At 40.6% G+C, this 17,835-nt stretch overlaps 1 protein-coding gene across 3 annotated transcripts in view; it reads right to left on the bottom strand.

The window, feature by feature from the left end:
• Nucleotides 1-1,116: 1,116 nt before the first annotated feature.
• COL4A4 (collagen type IV alpha 4 chain) overlaps nt 1,117-17,835 on the bottom strand; it is an 88,490-nt gene continuing 71,771 nt past the window's right edge. For all 3 annotated transcript variants that reach the window (XM_068200906.1, XM_068200904.1, XM_068200905.1), the window contains 10 exons: nt 14,105-14,176; nt 13,195-13,323; nt 11,283-11,390; nt 10,618-10,773; nt 9,884-9,982; nt 7,987-8,118; nt 5,876-5,992; nt 4,964-5,152; nt 2,889-3,175; nt 1,117-2,279 (listed from right to left, as the gene is read on the bottom strand). In XM_068200906.1, the coding sequence (XP_068057007.1) occupies nt 2,016-2,279; nt 2,889-3,175; nt 4,964-5,152; nt 5,876-5,992; nt 7,987-8,118; nt 9,884-9,982; nt 10,618-10,773; nt 11,283-11,390; nt 13,195-13,323; nt 14,105-14,176 (1,553 nt within the window). In that variant the 3' untranslated portion in view covers nt 1,117-2,015. The remainder of the gene's footprint in view (nt 2,280-2,888; nt 3,176-4,963; nt 5,153-5,875; nt 5,993-7,986; nt 8,119-9,883; nt 9,983-10,617; nt 10,774-11,282; nt 11,391-13,194; nt 13,324-14,104; nt 14,177-17,835) is intronic.

Genomic DNA, 17,835 nt, shown 5'->3' with positions numbered 1-17,835 from the left:
CTGGGTGTTTGTTCCTGTGACTCTGAGCTGCAGCTCCCAGCCCGTGGGGCTTTAGCTGAGGCCTTTTTGCAAACAGCTTGCACACCTTGGAGAACAGGTGGCCTAAGCACTGGTGCTCCTCTCCACCCCCTGCTCTCCTCCCACAGGAAGCTCCTGAGCTGCTCAGCACCTCACAGAGCCAATACTTTGGGGTTTATGTCAGACTGGAGAGCTGCTCTCCCCTGCTTGTAGGATGCTGCCTGAACCAGGAGGGGATGGAATTCCTGCATACAGGTCAGGGGCAGGGATTGGCCCCTGCTGCAGTGTCAGATCTGCCAGCTGCAGTCAGGATCACCCAGGAGTGACCCGAGGAGTGCCCTGTCCCAGCAGGCACGGGACCAGAGGGCGATGTTCCCTGGCACAGGTGGGAATGGCACGTGCCCCAGGAGGGCTCCTGACCCTTGCCTAGGTGAAAGGGCAGAGCCAGTTGACCACCACGTAAACACAGCACATTGCAGAGGTTTGGTTGGTTGTGTCAGGAGGAAGTTGCACAGTCAGATGTATTTACACTCGACTGGACTTATCCTCTGACTGTTTTATTTTCCTCTGGCTGAGCCTGGAATGTCTGTTTTTCCTGCTCTTTGAGTTTGTGTATCCAGCTTTTAAATTGGCTGATCAGCCTGTTGTACTCGTGATGGCTTCAGAGGGAGTTTGCTTTGAATAGGACCCTTGGATGAGGATTCAGTTTCCTTGAAAATCCTTTTGCTGGGGGCACCTCAGTGAACACAAATTGAAATGAAAAGTGCTGGGAAAAGCATTTGATTCCATTCTAGTAAAATGTAGCTTAGTTAAGTGATAAAAGGAGCATTTGTGGCCCTTCTGCACACGATGGATTCTCCACTTGCAATCTGTGTTTTCAGATGTTTCCCCATGATACAGAACAGTTCTGGTTTTACAGATGAATGAAGAAGGTACAAACATGTTTTCATTTTTTCAAAAGGTGATTAGTGCTTTAGGATATGAACATTTTTACAATCAGTGCTTTAAAAAATAAAAAGGATCTTCAGAGCTGTCATTCTATAAGGATCTTAATGGTAATGGTTCTTATTTTTCGTGGTGTATTTACCAACAAAGAAGCAAACAATGAACACAATTTATTGTCCTAACACTTCTTATATTCATCACTCAGATAAGTTCACCCATTTTATCACCATGTCACTGTTTCTTTTCAATTAATATTAGAAATTGCTTTGTTTCTTCAGAAACTTGGATTAGAGTTTAATAATTTAATGTAACTGCTGTTAGAAATTAATTGTAAATATAAATAGAGGTTTTTAAGGATTTGTTATCTCAGCTAATTTTATTTTCTTACATAATCTGTTAAATGGATTTGCAGCTTTTTGTTGCTTATGAAAGCCCAATTAACAATTCTTTCAGAGTCTGGTTCAGTACTGCAGTGGTAAAAGACTTTGATCTTCATTGTTTTTATTATTAGATTATTTTTTAACAATTACATTTTTCCCTTCCCTCGGAAACAGCAAGTGCAAAGTTTCTTTAGCTTGGGAAATTCAGCTACAGGGCTTTGACATTTATATGTTTGCACATTTCTATTGGTATGGATAAGTATTTATTATATGCCATGTAAATGCACATATTCTTCCTGCTGTAAATGCCATTTCTAACAAGAAATCCATTCTCTTGTACAACAGGTATGATGTCCTTGGGTCTTCCCAGCTTGACTCAATCCTCCAAGCTTACCTTGTTCCCTGTACTTTACAGCAGTGGACTCCAATAGGATAGAGTTTTGTCTTTTCTTAATTAATTATTTCACACGAGATTTTACTGCCTGTGGATGTGTGTACATGGGTGGATGAGGCTCAGCAGATCCCTCATCTTTGTCTCATTTTTCCATTCCAACAAAGAACAGTGCTGCATACTTTGACACAGATTAAAACACGAGCTGCTGTTTAAACCTTTGGCACTTTGCTCATCCTCCCACAAGCCTCTCTCTGTAGCTGCCTGCTTTGGTTTGCTTCTTAGCCATGCTTCAGGCATACCTGGCATCTACTGATTTTTTTTCTCTGCTCTTGTCCTTCTTTAAGAGTCCCTGACAGGGGGGCTGATGCAAACTGCAGCTCAGGCATCACGGTGGTCAGCCAGAAACTGTATTCATTAGCAAAGAACTGACACGTTCCCCGCTGGCCCTGGCACTCGATAAATGGTGCTGATCTGAAGTCTTCCAGGCAGCTTCCGGGTGACATAAGGGACTGTCCACCACCCTGGTCACCAGAGCCAGTGTGCTGGAAAGAACAAAGAGACAACTTGGTAACTGAGCATGAAAAATAGGTAAATGATGTTCATCTGTCTTTTTGCGTACTTGCTTTTAACTGTGCCATTTTTTGTAGTCTTATATTGGGGTAAAATTCTTTTGCTGGAGAAAATCTTAATTTGCTCTGTACTAAATTAATCTCAAAGTCCAGAGCTGGCTCACTTAACTTTCAGGTATTTATCAAACTGAAGGAAGGACTAGTCTGGGTTGATTCAGAATGATGCCGTTATCCAAACTGCTGCAAACGTAACTTGAGGATGGCATTAAAAAGACCTGGAGCTCTAATTCTTAAAATTGTGCCTTTGTAGCTGAAAATCCTGTTGTTTATTATAGACAAGGAGGTAAAATCTTTGTAAATTTAAGAAATATGTATCTTAAGTCTCTGAGTATGGTATATGTAGCTACAGCCAGGTTCTGCAATTTGGAACTAACCTTTGTCTTGTTTCTTGTGATTTTCCCGCTTTAATGTTTGCTACACATTGAATAACTTACTTTTCAGAGCTAAAAATCCTTGAACCTTTAGAATACAAAAGCTGGATGAGAGAAACGTATCTATCTAATCATGCATCCACTTTCTTACCATCAAAAACGAGTATCCTATCCAAAGGCTCCTCCAGTTGGGAGGGCAGGGAGGGATGGACTGGTCCTGGCTGTGCAGTGCCACTGCCTGTGCAGGGGCCTCGCACACGGCACACCTGCTGATGTAGGGCTGGATCTCCTCCTCGGCCAGCGGCGCCGTGGGCAGCGGGGCGGCGCTGGACAGCCAGTAGGACTTGTCATTGCGGCTGGCATAGTAACACACCTGGTTGATGTTGCAGTAGGCAAATGGCATGGTACTAAACACAGGCAGGCAGGATCCTGCCAGACCTGGAAATAACAGTAAGTGATGCCAATTATTTCACTTCCTGGGTAAGCTGAAGATTGTGTTTTGGCCAGTGTTGCTACAACACTACGTATTTTAGCAGGACTTAGGTAATGCACAAATGTTAAACCTCCCAAGCCCTTTACCAAAATGTCTATATGAAAAACAGAGACCTATTACCAGTAAGTATCTTCCTTTGACCAGTAATATTTAATTGTGTCAATCTGATATTTAAACATGATGTAGTTTGTCACCATGAGAAACAGTTATGATAACAAATTTCTTAGCTGTGCCAACACTGAAAATAAATTAGGCAAGAGGTGGTGGCTGGTTTAAAAGGAGATCAGCTATTTACAAACTCATTAGGAGCAGTGAGAAACCAAATGACAATACTGATAAGTGGAAACATTTTTGTGAAGTATGACAAGCCGTTGCTAGCAGTCCATTAAGCTGCAATCTCAGCAGCTATCCTACTGCCTTCCAGAAAGGTTTCACAGACTCCCATCCCATTCAAAGTGAAATAAAAGGATTGACAGATTTTGCAAAGCCAGTCCTGCAAAATTCTCATCTGGCAGACATCAGTGGGAACCAAGAAGTGACCAATGCATACTTCTGTGGTGAAGTTCTTCCAGAACTGAATTTAGAACAGTTTCATGATGGCCTATTGAGTTAGCAGTAATCACTGCACAAAGTTCTGCCTTGAACTTGGTGTGTGAAGTGTTATTTCTGTAATGCCCCTAAACCCAAACACTTTCATTAGAAACATGTGACATTTCTGTACAGAAGCCAGTTTTGTTTATCACTGATAATATTCCATTCCAGTACTAATGAAGGATCTGGAGTAGGAAAAATGTCTGCTAAATCACACAGGAGACGAGGACTCAGTTTCCTTTGAATCTTATTTTCACTGCTGTTATGAGGCATTCTGTTAGCAGCTGGCTCTCCTGGGAAATGCCAAACACACAATAGTGAAAACATTCTCAAACATCTCTTCTATTCTAAAAATAGCTCTTTTTATTGCTCTTTTAAACACTTCTTTTTTGTTCAGCTTATTAGGTCTTTGATCTTTCCTCCTCAGAGACTTCTCTGACTCTTGTATAACAAGTCAACAAGAATTTAGGAAACTTTTTCTGTGCAAATTGCCACCAATCAGTTCCTCAGGCTGCAAGTCAGGCAGCTTATTTAGACATCTAATATTAGTCAGAATTGTATAAGACAGGGCAGAAGTGACCCAAGGCACCAAAAGGAGCTGTCTCTGGAAGGATTTGGCTTTGGCTTTTCCAAAAAATATTAGCTTCTGACTTTGAAAAGCACAGGATTCTGCTGTACACATGATGCGTAATTTACTTGTAAAGCTTACTTATATTGCCCAACTGTACTTACCCAGCTTAACCAGCTCTTTCCCAAGCTGTGTCTACAGTAAAAAAAGGAGCAGATCCTCCAGGGAGTTATTTCAGGTATGGCCAAATAAGATTTCTGACCTAGGAAAATCTCTCCAGTGACTTCAAAGACAGCCTAAAATGAGCTGGGCTAAGTGAAATAAACCCCTCATCTCTCCAACTTCAAGTCAAAATTACTTAGGAATACTTTTCCATTCAATTGCAGAGCAGCAGAAAGCCATTTTATATGGGTGACAATAGGGCAGCATATCCAAGTTCGTTATCATCAGTGTAAATTAGCATAGAAAATACATAACTGACAGTTCTATAGCTTGCTCCATGTGACTTGTCTTTCCTTGTATAGATAACACCATATTATCCCTTTGCTGGAGAGCAATTAGGTACAATACATACCAAGATCTTGATTATGGGCTTTCTCTTGTCCTTCCAGGTACAGCAGACTATAGCCAGTCCATAACTTTGGCATCCCCTGTGGGCAGAGTGGTTCTCTGTCTGACTGACTGTGAAGGACGAGCAAGAATCCACTTGCAGATCTAATATGGGGGCCTGGTTGTCCTGGGACACCAGTCTGGCCAGGTGGACCTTGGAGAAAGGTAAAAGAAATTTACTTGTATAAGATATAGTAAAAGTTCACACCAGCTGTGTGTTAAATGTTCAATAAGAAGTTCCCAACTGAATATAATACAACTTCAAGGCTGTCATAAGCAATAAAGATACAAGCAGACTCCTGTAATCCTTCTTCTGGGAGAGAAATTAACTAGATTGCCACTGAATGCTTGGCAATTGGCTTTTCTATTGTGCCTCTGTCTTGTGCTGTATGGATTAGGAAATGAGCTGAAGTGGGCAATGATTTCCCAGACTTACTTACTAGGATGAATAGAATGTTTGGACTGAATTTGAATCTTTGTAGTAACAGTCGATGCCCCTTGCTCAAATATGTATTAAACCCTTAATTTATTAGAAAGCAGTCACAGGTAAAATACAACTTTAATTACTGCCAGACAGTTGCCCCATTAGCCCTGGCTCAGAGGTGCATGCCTATTGATATATTCTGTCTGAGCATGGGTGCTTAATTGCCTTTCTGCTTAATAATGGATGCTGAGATAAATTTTCTTCCAACAGGTCTTGTTATGAAGTCATTCACAAATGTCACTGTCAGTGCTTGAACTGAGAAGGGGCAAGAGGTGTCATGGAATCTCAGGCTAGAGATGGATGTATCCATGTGGGAATTGGGGGAGCAGAGAGAAAACTGAGTCTGTGCATCATCTCACACATCTCCCCCCCGAAGTCATGCTCCATTCTTACCTTGTGGCCCAGCATATCCTTGCTCTCCTCGGCTCCCTTGGTCCCCTGGTGGTCCAGGTGCCCCAGGTAACCCATCTTGACCTGGCAGGCCATATGATCCTTCTTCACCTTTTATGCCTAGATAAATACAAAGTATGTGCTTTTCCTTCATAGGGCTGCATTTAAGGTTCTGCACTGTCCAAAGACAAAGGGCCAGTAAGCAAAATGGACACCAGGACAGGGAAGTGCAGAGCTGTTTCTGCTGGGAATTCCCTTCACCACTTTTTCACCCTGTGACCACAGCAGTAGCTCAGAGGCATGACTTAGGAACAGCAGCTCCTGATAAGGTTTTCTATCCTCTCCAGAGATCTTGTGTGATTTACAGCTGAAATCAAAGCACTCCCCAACAAACATTATCATGAGAGCCTCGTGCAGAACTGCCTTCAGGATCTGTACCATGGAATGAGCTGTAACTCCTCCTGAGGCAAGCCAAGCTGTCAGCTCTGAGAGCCCCATTCAGCAATGTCTTAGAACATATAGTGGACTCCCTTTGACGTAATGGATGTACTTAGAGTAATGGAAGTACTTAGAGAACAGGGAGGGACTGCAGAACTGGACATTTTTAGGCTCCTGATGGCCTCACCTTTTTGTGTTTCTCACATGTCAGTGTACTTTATACATTAGGGAGGAAGGTGTGGCAGTGACAGTAGAAGATACATCTCATCTCATGTAGTGTGCAGATAATGATGGGCTTGTTCACTGGCTACTTAAAACATAATCTGAATTGAACAAAGTAACACTTATCAGGTATTGTTGCACTTAGTAGTTGTTTTCCCCTTTTGATAAAAACCAGTTTTCAGATGAGGGTGTTTCTCTAGTTCCATTCCTTACAGACTTTGCTATTTAACCTGCAAACTGAGTAATTCAAGGTTGTCTCACAGCATTCAAACTCCCCTTACTACTTTTTACTAAGAAAGTCTGAACCAGTCAAAAAAAAGTTAACAGCTTTTCTATGTTGGTTGCAGAGTTATTCTTCCAAAGCTTAAGCACATTGAGGGGTTTTAATAAATCCATCGCTTTTGCCAGTAAAACTTACAGTTTGCCTTCCAAGCCAGGAAAAAATCGGATTCTCCTATCTTAATGAAGGAAAAAGCATTACTATTTCTTTATTTCTTTCATAAAAGCAGTGTAAATATGTGTATCACTGTATCACCTGGTTTTACAAGAAACCCTTAATGATGTATATAAAGAAGATGCAGCTGTGTAACCTCAGAAACCCCCTTTAGCTGGCAAATCAACTAAGATAGCTAAAACTAGAGAGTTAACTGAAAACTGCATTGTTTCCTTTCATGATGGGAATGACTGCTGCAGGGAATCTCCTGGGAGAAAATCATGGGTTTTTTGCTCTGGACCCAGAACAGCCAACACAACAAACTTTGGTTTCCCCAGTAGGAAATACCTAAAACCACACAAGAGATTCCACCATCTAAACTGAAGGCACTCTGCAATACAGCCTATGATGTGTTCCAATGAAGGTGGCCTCTCTTTTGGGATCACCAGTACCAGTATCACCCTTGTTTTCTTTTCATCGGTCAGAAGAACATGTCAGTCTTTCATCACTTCCTTTTAAGATCTCTTTGGTCAGTTTTCTTTGGTGGTAACTTTTTCGTGGTCTAACAGATAAAGACCTCTGTTGTAGCCACTTCTCTGACTTCAGTGTCCTTTTAGGACTTTGGTTAGCAGAGATTTGGGATTCACTGTTGCTAGATTTTAAACATCCTCCAAATAGGTCTAAACCACAGAGATGGTTTGAGGCATTGCTTTATAACTTGGTGGGAAAAGAGGAAAAATAACACTTGAAGAACTTTTTTCTCAACAGTGTCTTATGCGTTTGCCCTGCCTGGACTAGGAAATGGGAATGTAGTGCAGGCAGGCTCAAACAGCCTGGTTCAGCTACATTTATCCATCATCCTCAGCATTAACCAGCCCACTATGTGTTTCTGGAGACTGTAAGTAAGTGTTTAAGGAGGACAGGGTAAATCACAGAGAAGTATCTCTGACACTGTGACCCTTTTCAACTTATTGTCTAGATAGCTGAGAAGAACATCCAAGCTTTCCAAACATGAGCTTACCTTGGGGTCCAGGGTGGCCTATTGGCCCTGGTAATCCTGCAGAGCCATCCTCTCCTCTCTGCCCTTCTTCCCCAGGAGGCCCTGGGATTGTAGGGCATGAATCATCTACTTTTCCTGGTTCACCAGGGTCACCTGGAATGTGTCATGAGAAAGTGAATTGCAAGGCTGGCTAATAGCTCCCATGCAAAAAGTCAACATAAATGTTAGCTGATTTGGGTTTTCAAGAGTATACTTTAAGTATTTTAAAATCTCAAATTATTGAGTCCTACTGCTTTTAATTTTACTCTTAGTCTTTTAGCACAGTATTAACAGTGTGGCAAGCCAGTGTTAGCAAGTGTATGTTAGCTGGTCTGTGATCTTTGCCCAGGTGGGCAAGAAGGCCAATGGCATCCTGGCCCGTGGCCAGCAGGACCAGGGCAGTGACTGTTCCCCTGTTTCAGCACTGGTGAGGCTGCACCTTGAATCCTGTATTCAGTTTTGGGCTTCTCACTACCAGAAATACATTGATGTGCTGGAGTGTGTCCAGAGGCAATGGAGCTGGGAAGGGTCTGAAGCACAAATCTGGTGAGGAGCAGCTGAGGGAACTGAGGGTATTCAGTCTGGAGGAGGGTCAGGAGAGACCGTATTGCTCTATTACAGTTACTTGCAAGGAGCTTGTAGAGAGTCTCTTCTCCCAAGTTACAAGAGCAAATGGCCTTAAGTTTCATCAAGGGAGACTTGTATTGGATATTTGGAAATATGTCTTCATGGGAAGGGCTGTCAAGCCCTGGAACAGGCTGCCCAGGGAAGTGGTGGTGTCACCATCCCTGGAGGCACTGAAAAGACATGTAGATGTGGCACTTGGGGACATGGTGTAGGGGTGGCCTTGGCAGTGCTGGGTTAATGGTGGGATTTAATATCTTGAAGGTCTTTTCCAACTTAAACAATTCAATGATTCTACATTTCACATATTTGGTATACAGCTTCAGTCTTAATGTGCCCCAAACTGATTTGAGTTAAAGCCTAAAGCCTGCCTACCCAGCTTCAGTGCAAACACCTTAGCACATGGAAAATTTTGCAGTATTTTGTTTCTGCAAAACCATCAATAGGCAGGCCAAAAAGGCTAGCCCATAACATCCGTTTGAAGTAATTATAATACATAATAATAATAATAAAGAATAATCACATTTTATATATTGAAACTTACTGGCAGCCTTTGCCTGTTTGCATTTTTGATCAATATTTAGTCAGATGGAGAGTTCAGTGTTTGTAGTAATCCAGTGCTAGGATTCAAGATTTTAGTACGATTTTGGTTAGAAAGCATCTTGTGTGAAAACCAAAAAAAAAAACAAACAAATAAGAACTAGAAGCAAATGTTTCACAAGTCTAATTGACATCCTAGCATGAGAGTTCTAAGCAGAGCATTCTCATGACATTGGTGCTGTTTCTGTGAAATATGTATTAGAACTATGTCCTGCTAGCACAGGGCATTCCTACTATTCCTAGAAACCACACTTAGGATACCTTCTAATAAGAGCTGGATGTTTCTATATATAATGGAATTCCCATGAAAAGAACAATAATCAAAAGTCATGAACTTACCTATGAAACCTGAAGGATTTGAAAAATGGAAAGCAGATTGTGGTCATTGAGGTGCAGGTGGAAGCAAGTTTCAGGCATGTAAATTAGATTAAAGAATGGAATGAGAACTTAAATCACTTACACGAGGCAACATTAGAAACAAATAGTTCAATAATTTTTAATGAAATGAGAAATCATTTATGGTGGCAACTGCAGGGATCTTTTTTTCTGAGATTGCTTAAATTATTTGCATGCAAGGTAACATTAGTATGATTATATATGAATAGAAGGATCACAGTTACAGTTGAATGACAGTGAGCAACAGATTCATAAGTACCTGTGGGACCTCTGGGACCAGGTCTTCCTGGAAAACCTTGGTCTCCTGGTTGTCCTAAAGCACCAGGTGGACCCTGTGGGCCATGGACCCCCATAGGACCTGGAAATAAAACCAAACAAAAATAAAATGCAGTCTGGATGCTTGAGTAACAAAAAATGCTTGGGAATCCTCAACTCTGTTGTGCCACAGAAAGAAATAGACATTTCTTCTTTCTCTGGTCTGGATCTGACTTATAATTTATGACTTTTCTTTTTGTAGAGACTGGAAGTGATTGGTGTAGGTAGGATTTCTCTACAGTGTGTGAAAGAAACAGAGTATCTAACTAAGAAGTAGTAGTGTAGATTTCTGTTTTCAAACTAAAGAATTTGTTGAAAGCTCCAAGCTATTCACATGGGCAGATGTGAGAGTCTATTAGTTCAATCTGCATTTTCAATAGTTTCTCAAGACCCCTGAAGAGGGGCTCGTGGTTTGCTTATCTGACAAACTCAAATGTTTTACTGCCTTATTCTCAGAGTGGCAGAAGTGTCTTCCAACAAGCTGTTGTGAAGCAGTGCATGTGAATCTGTCTCTACTCTCACCTTCTACCCAACCCCATGGTGTCTGTAGGTAACCAGGAGGAGCTGTGGAATGTCCAGCCTCCACCCCTTCTGCCCAGCTCCATCTCCAATGGCCACCCCGTGGGCACAAGGCTGAGAATTAGTGCACACAGAACTTAAAATCATCTCTGACCATACCCTTTGGGCCTTCTCTTCCTTGGCTCCCTGGTGGACCTCTGGCTCCCTGTTGTCCTCGTGGCCCAGGATTACCTGGTGCCCCTCGAATGCCAGTATCACCTGGATCTCCTCGTACAAAGATAGTCTCTCCAGGAGGACCAGGATTCCCAGGATCACCTATGGAAAAGAACTTTGTTCTTAATGTATGCACTAAGTACAAACATCTAAAAATAGCCATGTTCTGCTAGTGGGTTTTGTTTGACACTCTGCTAGAGTGTCTTTGGTTTTCATTTTCTCTAGGATGTAGGACAGCCCTTGCATATTTCTGGAAATACTAGTGTTAGCCTTTGTCCAAGGAAGACAATGACAGGAATAGTTCCCAAAGTTATTTAACTTCTGTGCAAGCATAAGAGGCAGCAAGTTACTTGTACATTAATTGAAACACTGTTTCTCTACATTTATATCTTACAGCTTTATTACTGTGTTGTTTAATCTGGAGATCTGCATTTTGTCCTTGGTTGGTTATCTACCTAGTGTTCACTTCTCTGTGTATTCACTGAGGTAGTGATGGGTTCCTTTATTCCCTATGCACTTCCATACATTGTTACACAGACAGTGACCCTGTTATTCCTAGTAGTCACAGGGTTTTTTTACATGATAAAAGTGGGTATTTTTAGTTTTATTACCTCTGATGCCATCTAAACCAGGTAATCCTTGATCACCTGGAGGACCAGGGGAGGCACTATCAGGAGATCTTCCCGTAGGTCCAGTGGGTCCAACAGGTCCTCTTCTACCTAAGGGATCACATAAAAAAAAAAAAAAAATCAGATTTTTTTTTTTTTTTTAGATTACAGACAGAAGTTAGTAAGCAAAAGAATGCTGACATGAGAAGTCATGGAGGTATTGTATGGACACACTTGTATACAAAACATACCAGTCCCAAGGCTAATGAGGCCATCTTGTCGAAGTGAAAATATTAATTACCTTTTTAAATTTTTAATTCTTCCCATAAAATCTATGTAGCTTGAAGAATACATCATCTCAGGTTGGCACATTGCCACCAATAGCCACATTTTCCTGAATTCCAGCAAGGGGTGAAATGGTAACAATATAAGTGAGTGGGGACTATGAAATGATTCTGCCTGGGGCAGGATAAGTATTCACAGATTGTTCCTAGCAAAAGAGAGTTATGCTGATTCCTAAAAACCTCACTGAGCAAGATGAATTTACTAGCCATAAATTCATTTTTTTTTACTAATCTTTAATCTGGATTTTTCCACAATAAAACATTTATGCCCTTACTTGTGACAGACAGAGTTCTCTGCACAACACTTTTGAACAGTTGCAGCTTGTTAACATGTGGGTTGCATTGTGTTGCCTTCTCTTTTCTACAAAAAAACAAATCTAGTTTCTTCAGTCTTGCTTTTGACCCCACCCTTCCACTTACTTTCTGGTGAGTTTTCTCTAATTTGTCAAAGCTGGTCACAGCTATTGGAGACCTCGCCTATCCTTTGTCAAACAGTGTTAATACATCTCAGAATTAAGCCTTCTCCTTTTTCCTCAACAGTGCCATTCTGTTGACTCTCCCAGTTCACAAACTAGTAACCAAACTAAGAAAAATTATTGTGTCTTCATCTTAGAATAATTCACTTCACCAGATTTCCCCTCCTGCTATTTTTCTTCCATGTGTTATGTGACTGTGGCAAGGTCTGGCAGCGTAAAGCTGATGTCACTTCTAATCACAGAATTGCTGAGGCTTGAGTGGGCCTCTGGAGACTTCCTAGACTGACCCTGCCCTCAAAGCAGGATCAGCTAGAGCAGGTTGCCTCAGGCTCTGTCCAGCTGGGGTTTGAGTATCTCCAGTGACAGACACTTCATAACTTCTCCAGGCAACTTGTTCCCATGTTCAATTCCCTTCACAGGGAAAATAAAACTTTTCCTTATACTTAAGTAGAATGTCCTGTTTGTCAATTTGTGCCCATTCCCTCTTGTCCTCTCACTGGATATAACTATGAAGGAACTGTTTCCAGGTCCTTCCCATCAGGTACTTACACACATTAATAAATTAGCCCTGGGCCTTCTCTTCTGGAGCCAAAGCAATTCCCCCTCTCCCCTCTCTCCAGTTTCTTCACTTTCTCAGTGACCCTTTCTCAAACACTTGCTTTTTCCCATTTCTGTGCAATTCCTATATCATCAAGCTCTAAAATAACCACTGCAATCTTGTGAAGCAGTTCTATCTTGCAGTTACATCAGAACAGTTGATAGATTTACTATAGTTCTGGGACTGCCAGGTCTTCTGCACTCTTTTTCTTCAGGAATTTCTTCCCAAATGGCAACCCTACCTAGCAGTTTCCTGAGTATATTCAAGTCCATAATTTTCTATTTACTTCTTTCTTTCCTATAACATAAATCAAAAATTCTGGAGTCTCTGTATCTGTACCCAGGAAACATCAGCATATTACAACAGAAGTGATTTTAGGGAAAGAATCTTCTGAGTAATGTTCATATTAACCAGAGTAGGAGCCTTTAGAAAAAGAAATTAATTTGAGCTGAATTTCAACACTGCAGAGCAGCACCTTGCAGAAAACCTTTTCTTACCTGGAAATCCTGGGAATCCCCTTTCTCCTGGGGGGCCTGGAATAGAAATACCAGGCCATCCAGGTTCACCTCTGTCTCCTTTTGGTCCAATTTCTCCTGGGTATCCTGGGGGCCCTGTCTCACTCTGACCTTTATAAGGAAACAATTATGTACATAAAGCTTACAGCGAGTACAAATACAGATGTGCAGAACAGAAATACCAGTTGCAGATGTTCCTCCTTGCAAGGGTTGCCTAGTACTGTTTTTCTGGTTCTCTTTGGAAGCTGGATAGAGTTTTGTTGAATCTGGCCCTAATTCATCACTTTCAAAGAAAGCAATCTTTTTGTTTGAATGCTCTTCTTCAGGGGTTATATGATGTCATTACTGTCTGTAACTTGAAATGTAAAATGATTGCATGGTTCTAAATCTAATTGTCTATCAGCATATATTTGTAGTCTTTAGATAGATTATAAGCATTGTTTTTTAACAGTGATTCAAAAGCACCTTTTGAAAGTTGTGAATACATCAGCCTGAGTGAAATCCACGTTCCTCTTAAGTTTGAGGCACAACACCCATGGACTTTAAATAGAGCTGGGATTTCACAAGTCTCCTTTTAATTTGTTAGTTTTATCTTTTGCATATTTTAAAAAAAGAGACTTGGCTCTCCTTTGAAGCATCTGCACTGAAGTTTTTAATTTTATAAACAGCCTTGAAACATTCCAACAAAATTATGTGAGTAAGGGAAGTTTGAAAGTTTTCCCCACAAAGAACTGCAGGTGTGCCATTAAGCATACTTTAGATTCTGTTTGAAAGTTTAGTCCAAGCCTTAATGATATCTTCTGGGCAAGGCAAACATCAAAATAACATGCACCTTTCCTTGCACATTCAGTCATGTAGAAGATTTTCTCTTCCAGTTATTTCTCATCTTTACCTGGAGCTCCTGCAGAACCCTTTTGACCTTTTAGTCCATCCAAGCCATCCAGTCCAGGCAGTCCAGGAAGACCTGAGAGGTGTTACACAGGTATGACTGACCAATAATCCTTTACAGTCACAATTAAAAATCAAGCCTTTTTTTTTTTTTTTTTTCTGACAACACATACTGGATCAAGACAGGGTATTTGCTGAATTTGACTGGTGGCAACTGCAGATGACATCACATTGCAGTGCAGTCTTTGGAAAGGCAAATGTGAAAAGTTTAAAAATCGCAGTCATAATGCAGTTTCACAACAAAGCAATCGGAAAGCACAACTTTCAGTCCTTTAGGTCCTTCCATCCTGCAGCTAGCAGCTTATGGGCTAATCTGTAGAGAACCTTGTGTCTGTGCCTGGACTGCTACATGTGGTTGCTACTCCAAAGTTCAGTGTGCTACCACTTCATGGCCCCTGATGGGGATGCAGACACTACCTAAGATAGCTGTAAAGCCGGAACTGCTTTACAGCTTCTGTTCAAAATAGAAGTGCAATTTAACCCAGCTGCAGCAAAAAGAGGCTTTCCACCTGGCTTCTTTTCTCTTTTACTGCAGATTTCACACAGAAAACTATGCTTTTTTGCATCACTCTATTAAAAAGCCCTTTGAACTGAACAGCACAAAATCTTGGAAGACAACAAATCTATAATTGAAACCTCTGGTGACACATGGTAGTATATAGAGCAGCTCTGTCACTAGTGATGTTCACTACTAGCACTGGCTGAGTGTTTGTGATAGTCAGACATAACATTTGCTTTATAACTTGTTCTTTTTGAAAATTGCTAAAACACAATAAATAAAACAATAGATGGCACTTTTTAATCCATTTTTAAGAAAGTTGAACTAATCTAAGGTTGTCTTTGTTGTTTGCAGTCAAGGGTAAAAAAATATCTCCATGTCATCAGTGCTTTTTAGTTCCTAGGTTGTATAGATAAACTATCAAGTGTGAGAACAAATACTTCCTCAGTGCAGACAGCAGTCTGTCACCTGGTGATAGCAACAGGTCTGGCAAAACTGATGGGTCATTTGTGACAGGTTTCAAAGAGGTTTCAGAGACAGGAGCAGACTTGGGATGCCTCTTGCTCCAGAGAGGGACACCGATCATCAAGGAGCTGAATGATACTGTCAGTGCCTGTTCCTGTCTCTGATCCACTTCTGCTGCTCATCTCTGCCTCCCTTCCTTCCCCATCAATTCCTCTCCCTGCCCTGCAGGATTCCCAGTCCACTTGCAGTGGGTTTTTCCCACAAGTCTGAATTATTTGTGTGTGTGTCTCCTTTCCTCTGGCTCCTTCCTGGCACAGAAGATGTAGGTTCTCTGTTGGGTGCCTGTGCTCGATCCCAGCATGTCCTGCAGCTCACCAATCTGCCGTGTATCCAGAGCAGACATCTTGGGAGAATTTATTGCTCTATTTAAGCACATAAGAATGGATATATTTTTTAAAGTTTATAAACTGGTTGATAAATTTAGCAAGGACAAATTGCTGGAGGAACAACAACAAAAATACCCTTCATCAGCTGCTTCACCTGCCAAATTTAAGTGTCCCTAGTTCAAAGATGGATCATCTGAGAATGAAAAAATAAAAAAGTCTTAGAGTTCTCTAGCAGGCATACCAAAAATTATAATCATATAGCTTTGTTCTCAGAAACTGTGGAATTATTTTAGTTAAGATTTAACAAAGGATGAATTAAAAAAAAGAAAACAGTCTGGAAAAATTTTAAATCCAGAAAATTTTTTGAAAACCTGCAAAACATTGATAATATACTCTCTGTGTAATCCACCTTATAATATGGGATACTAGTAATCCAACCTGTAATATCTTCTGAGACCTTCATTAACTGTTCTTTAACTTTTCATGACGTTCTAATTTTCATTCCTGCGTTCTGTAGCCTTCCTGTGCTTTGGACATGTTCCCATTTTAAAATTTATGTAAGAGTTGCTTTTGGGGAATTTAACAGCGGTATTTTAAAATTATTAAGAACTCCTAATTTTGGCCCCCAGGTCACCATTTAAAACTTTTTTGATCTCTGGCTCATTCTGGCAAGATTGATGGCTTGGTTTTACTTGCTTTCCAGGGAATTTCTGACACATTTGCCAACAATCCATTATAATATCAGCACTTGTAATTCTGGATTTTTGGATTGCTATGGTCCCATATTTCTAGGTACAGCTGAATTGGCTGACCTGAGCATGAACCACTGTTTCTGTGTTGTACAGCCCAATTCAGCTCCTACTCACACAAGTCCTCCTGGTGATGGTCTGAGTTTTACTTGCTCCATCAAGGATTACTCACACAAGTAAGGCTTGCCAGGCTAAGCCCTTAACTAGTAAAACAACTGTAATAAAGAAAATAGGGTTATGCTTTAATAGATGATGTTTAACTTCTTTTTTTTTAAATCTAGAAGTTCTTTAAAATCTAAAATATCAGGCACAAAACCTTTAATGTAACTGAGAACCAATGAGACTAACGAGGCCATGTATTTAGCTATGAATTATCCATTTCATTTCTAATGCTTGCACCAGCACTTGGTGAAAACAGCACCAAGATCTATACATCCCGTTGAATTGGAATACAAATTTTCATTTGTCATTTTTCATTACTGGGTATAGTTTCAGAGGTATTGACCTTCTTTTCAGCTATGCTGGCAATACATAAAATCCTCAGCTTAGCAGGCAACTCAGTCTCTAATGAATTGTCATTTGGGACTGAACTTTTCTCTCTGCAGGACGTGTGTCAATGTCATGTTCCTGTGCAGGACTTGGGATAACTTCTCCACAATATAATAAAGAAGTGTCTTATGGCAAGAAGGAAAGAGCCCATCAGTTATGAAGAAGTTTGCAGCAGAATAATTTTTTATTCTTTTTTGACCCCTTTCAGACATCCCTGCCACTGCAGATCTCTGCCTTTGTTACAACAAATATCGCTTGCAACACTGAAATGTTCTCTTGCACATTATGTACCAGCAGGGAATCTGTCATGACAGTTTAAATCAGCACTGCTTATTTACTACAAGGAATCATAAATTGTTTCCAGTTTTCATTTGAATTTTCAGTAATTTGTAAGAAACCTTCTCAATTTGTCCTTAATCTGAATTTGAAAAAGTAGATCTATTGTCCTCTCTAACCATATTTTATAGCTCCAAGTGTTACTTTACTGTGGTTTCTGTATGTGAGTCACTAATCTTCTTCCTGTTTGGGAACTGGTTATGAGGCACACTATAACAGACACAGGATATAGAGCTGATAACTTTCTTTATGGAGTATTAATCACTTACAATATCAATTCAAAGCATAGTAAAAGTTAATAATGTTCTTCAACAAAAATAATTGTATAGATGAACTGACATTCAATCTAAACACAACAATCATTGCAAGAAGTGTAAATCAGGATTTGGAGGAAACACTTCTATGCTAAATACTCCAAAATCAGACAAGCAACAAGAAAACCAACTTAAGTTAACTCAAGTTATCACAATTTGTTAAAACAAGTTTGTAAAACAAAGCTGTCATAGCAGCCTGCTGGGTTTACAGAGTAACAGTGGCACTCCATGGTGAAAATGTAGAACACAGTATAACTGAAGTGAAAGTGAAACAACTGAATTACTGCAACCTCCTTTTTCTTTCCTAAAGTTCTCCTATTGGTTACATCAGCTATGCCAGACTCTTTCTACCTTCCTCCTTACTCAGATTGTAGCCC

This window comes from Anomalospiza imberbis, chromosome 10, assembly GCF_031753505.1.
Source record: "Anomalospiza imberbis isolate Cuckoo-Finch-1a 21T00152 chromosome 10, ASM3175350v1, whole genome shotgun sequence".
In the NCBI taxonomy this organism is placed as follows: Eukaryota; Metazoa; Chordata; class Aves; order Passeriformes; family Viduidae; genus Anomalospiza; species Anomalospiza imberbis.
Note: the sequence above shows the minus strand (reverse complement) of the source record. Positions and strands in the feature narration are given on the sequence as shown.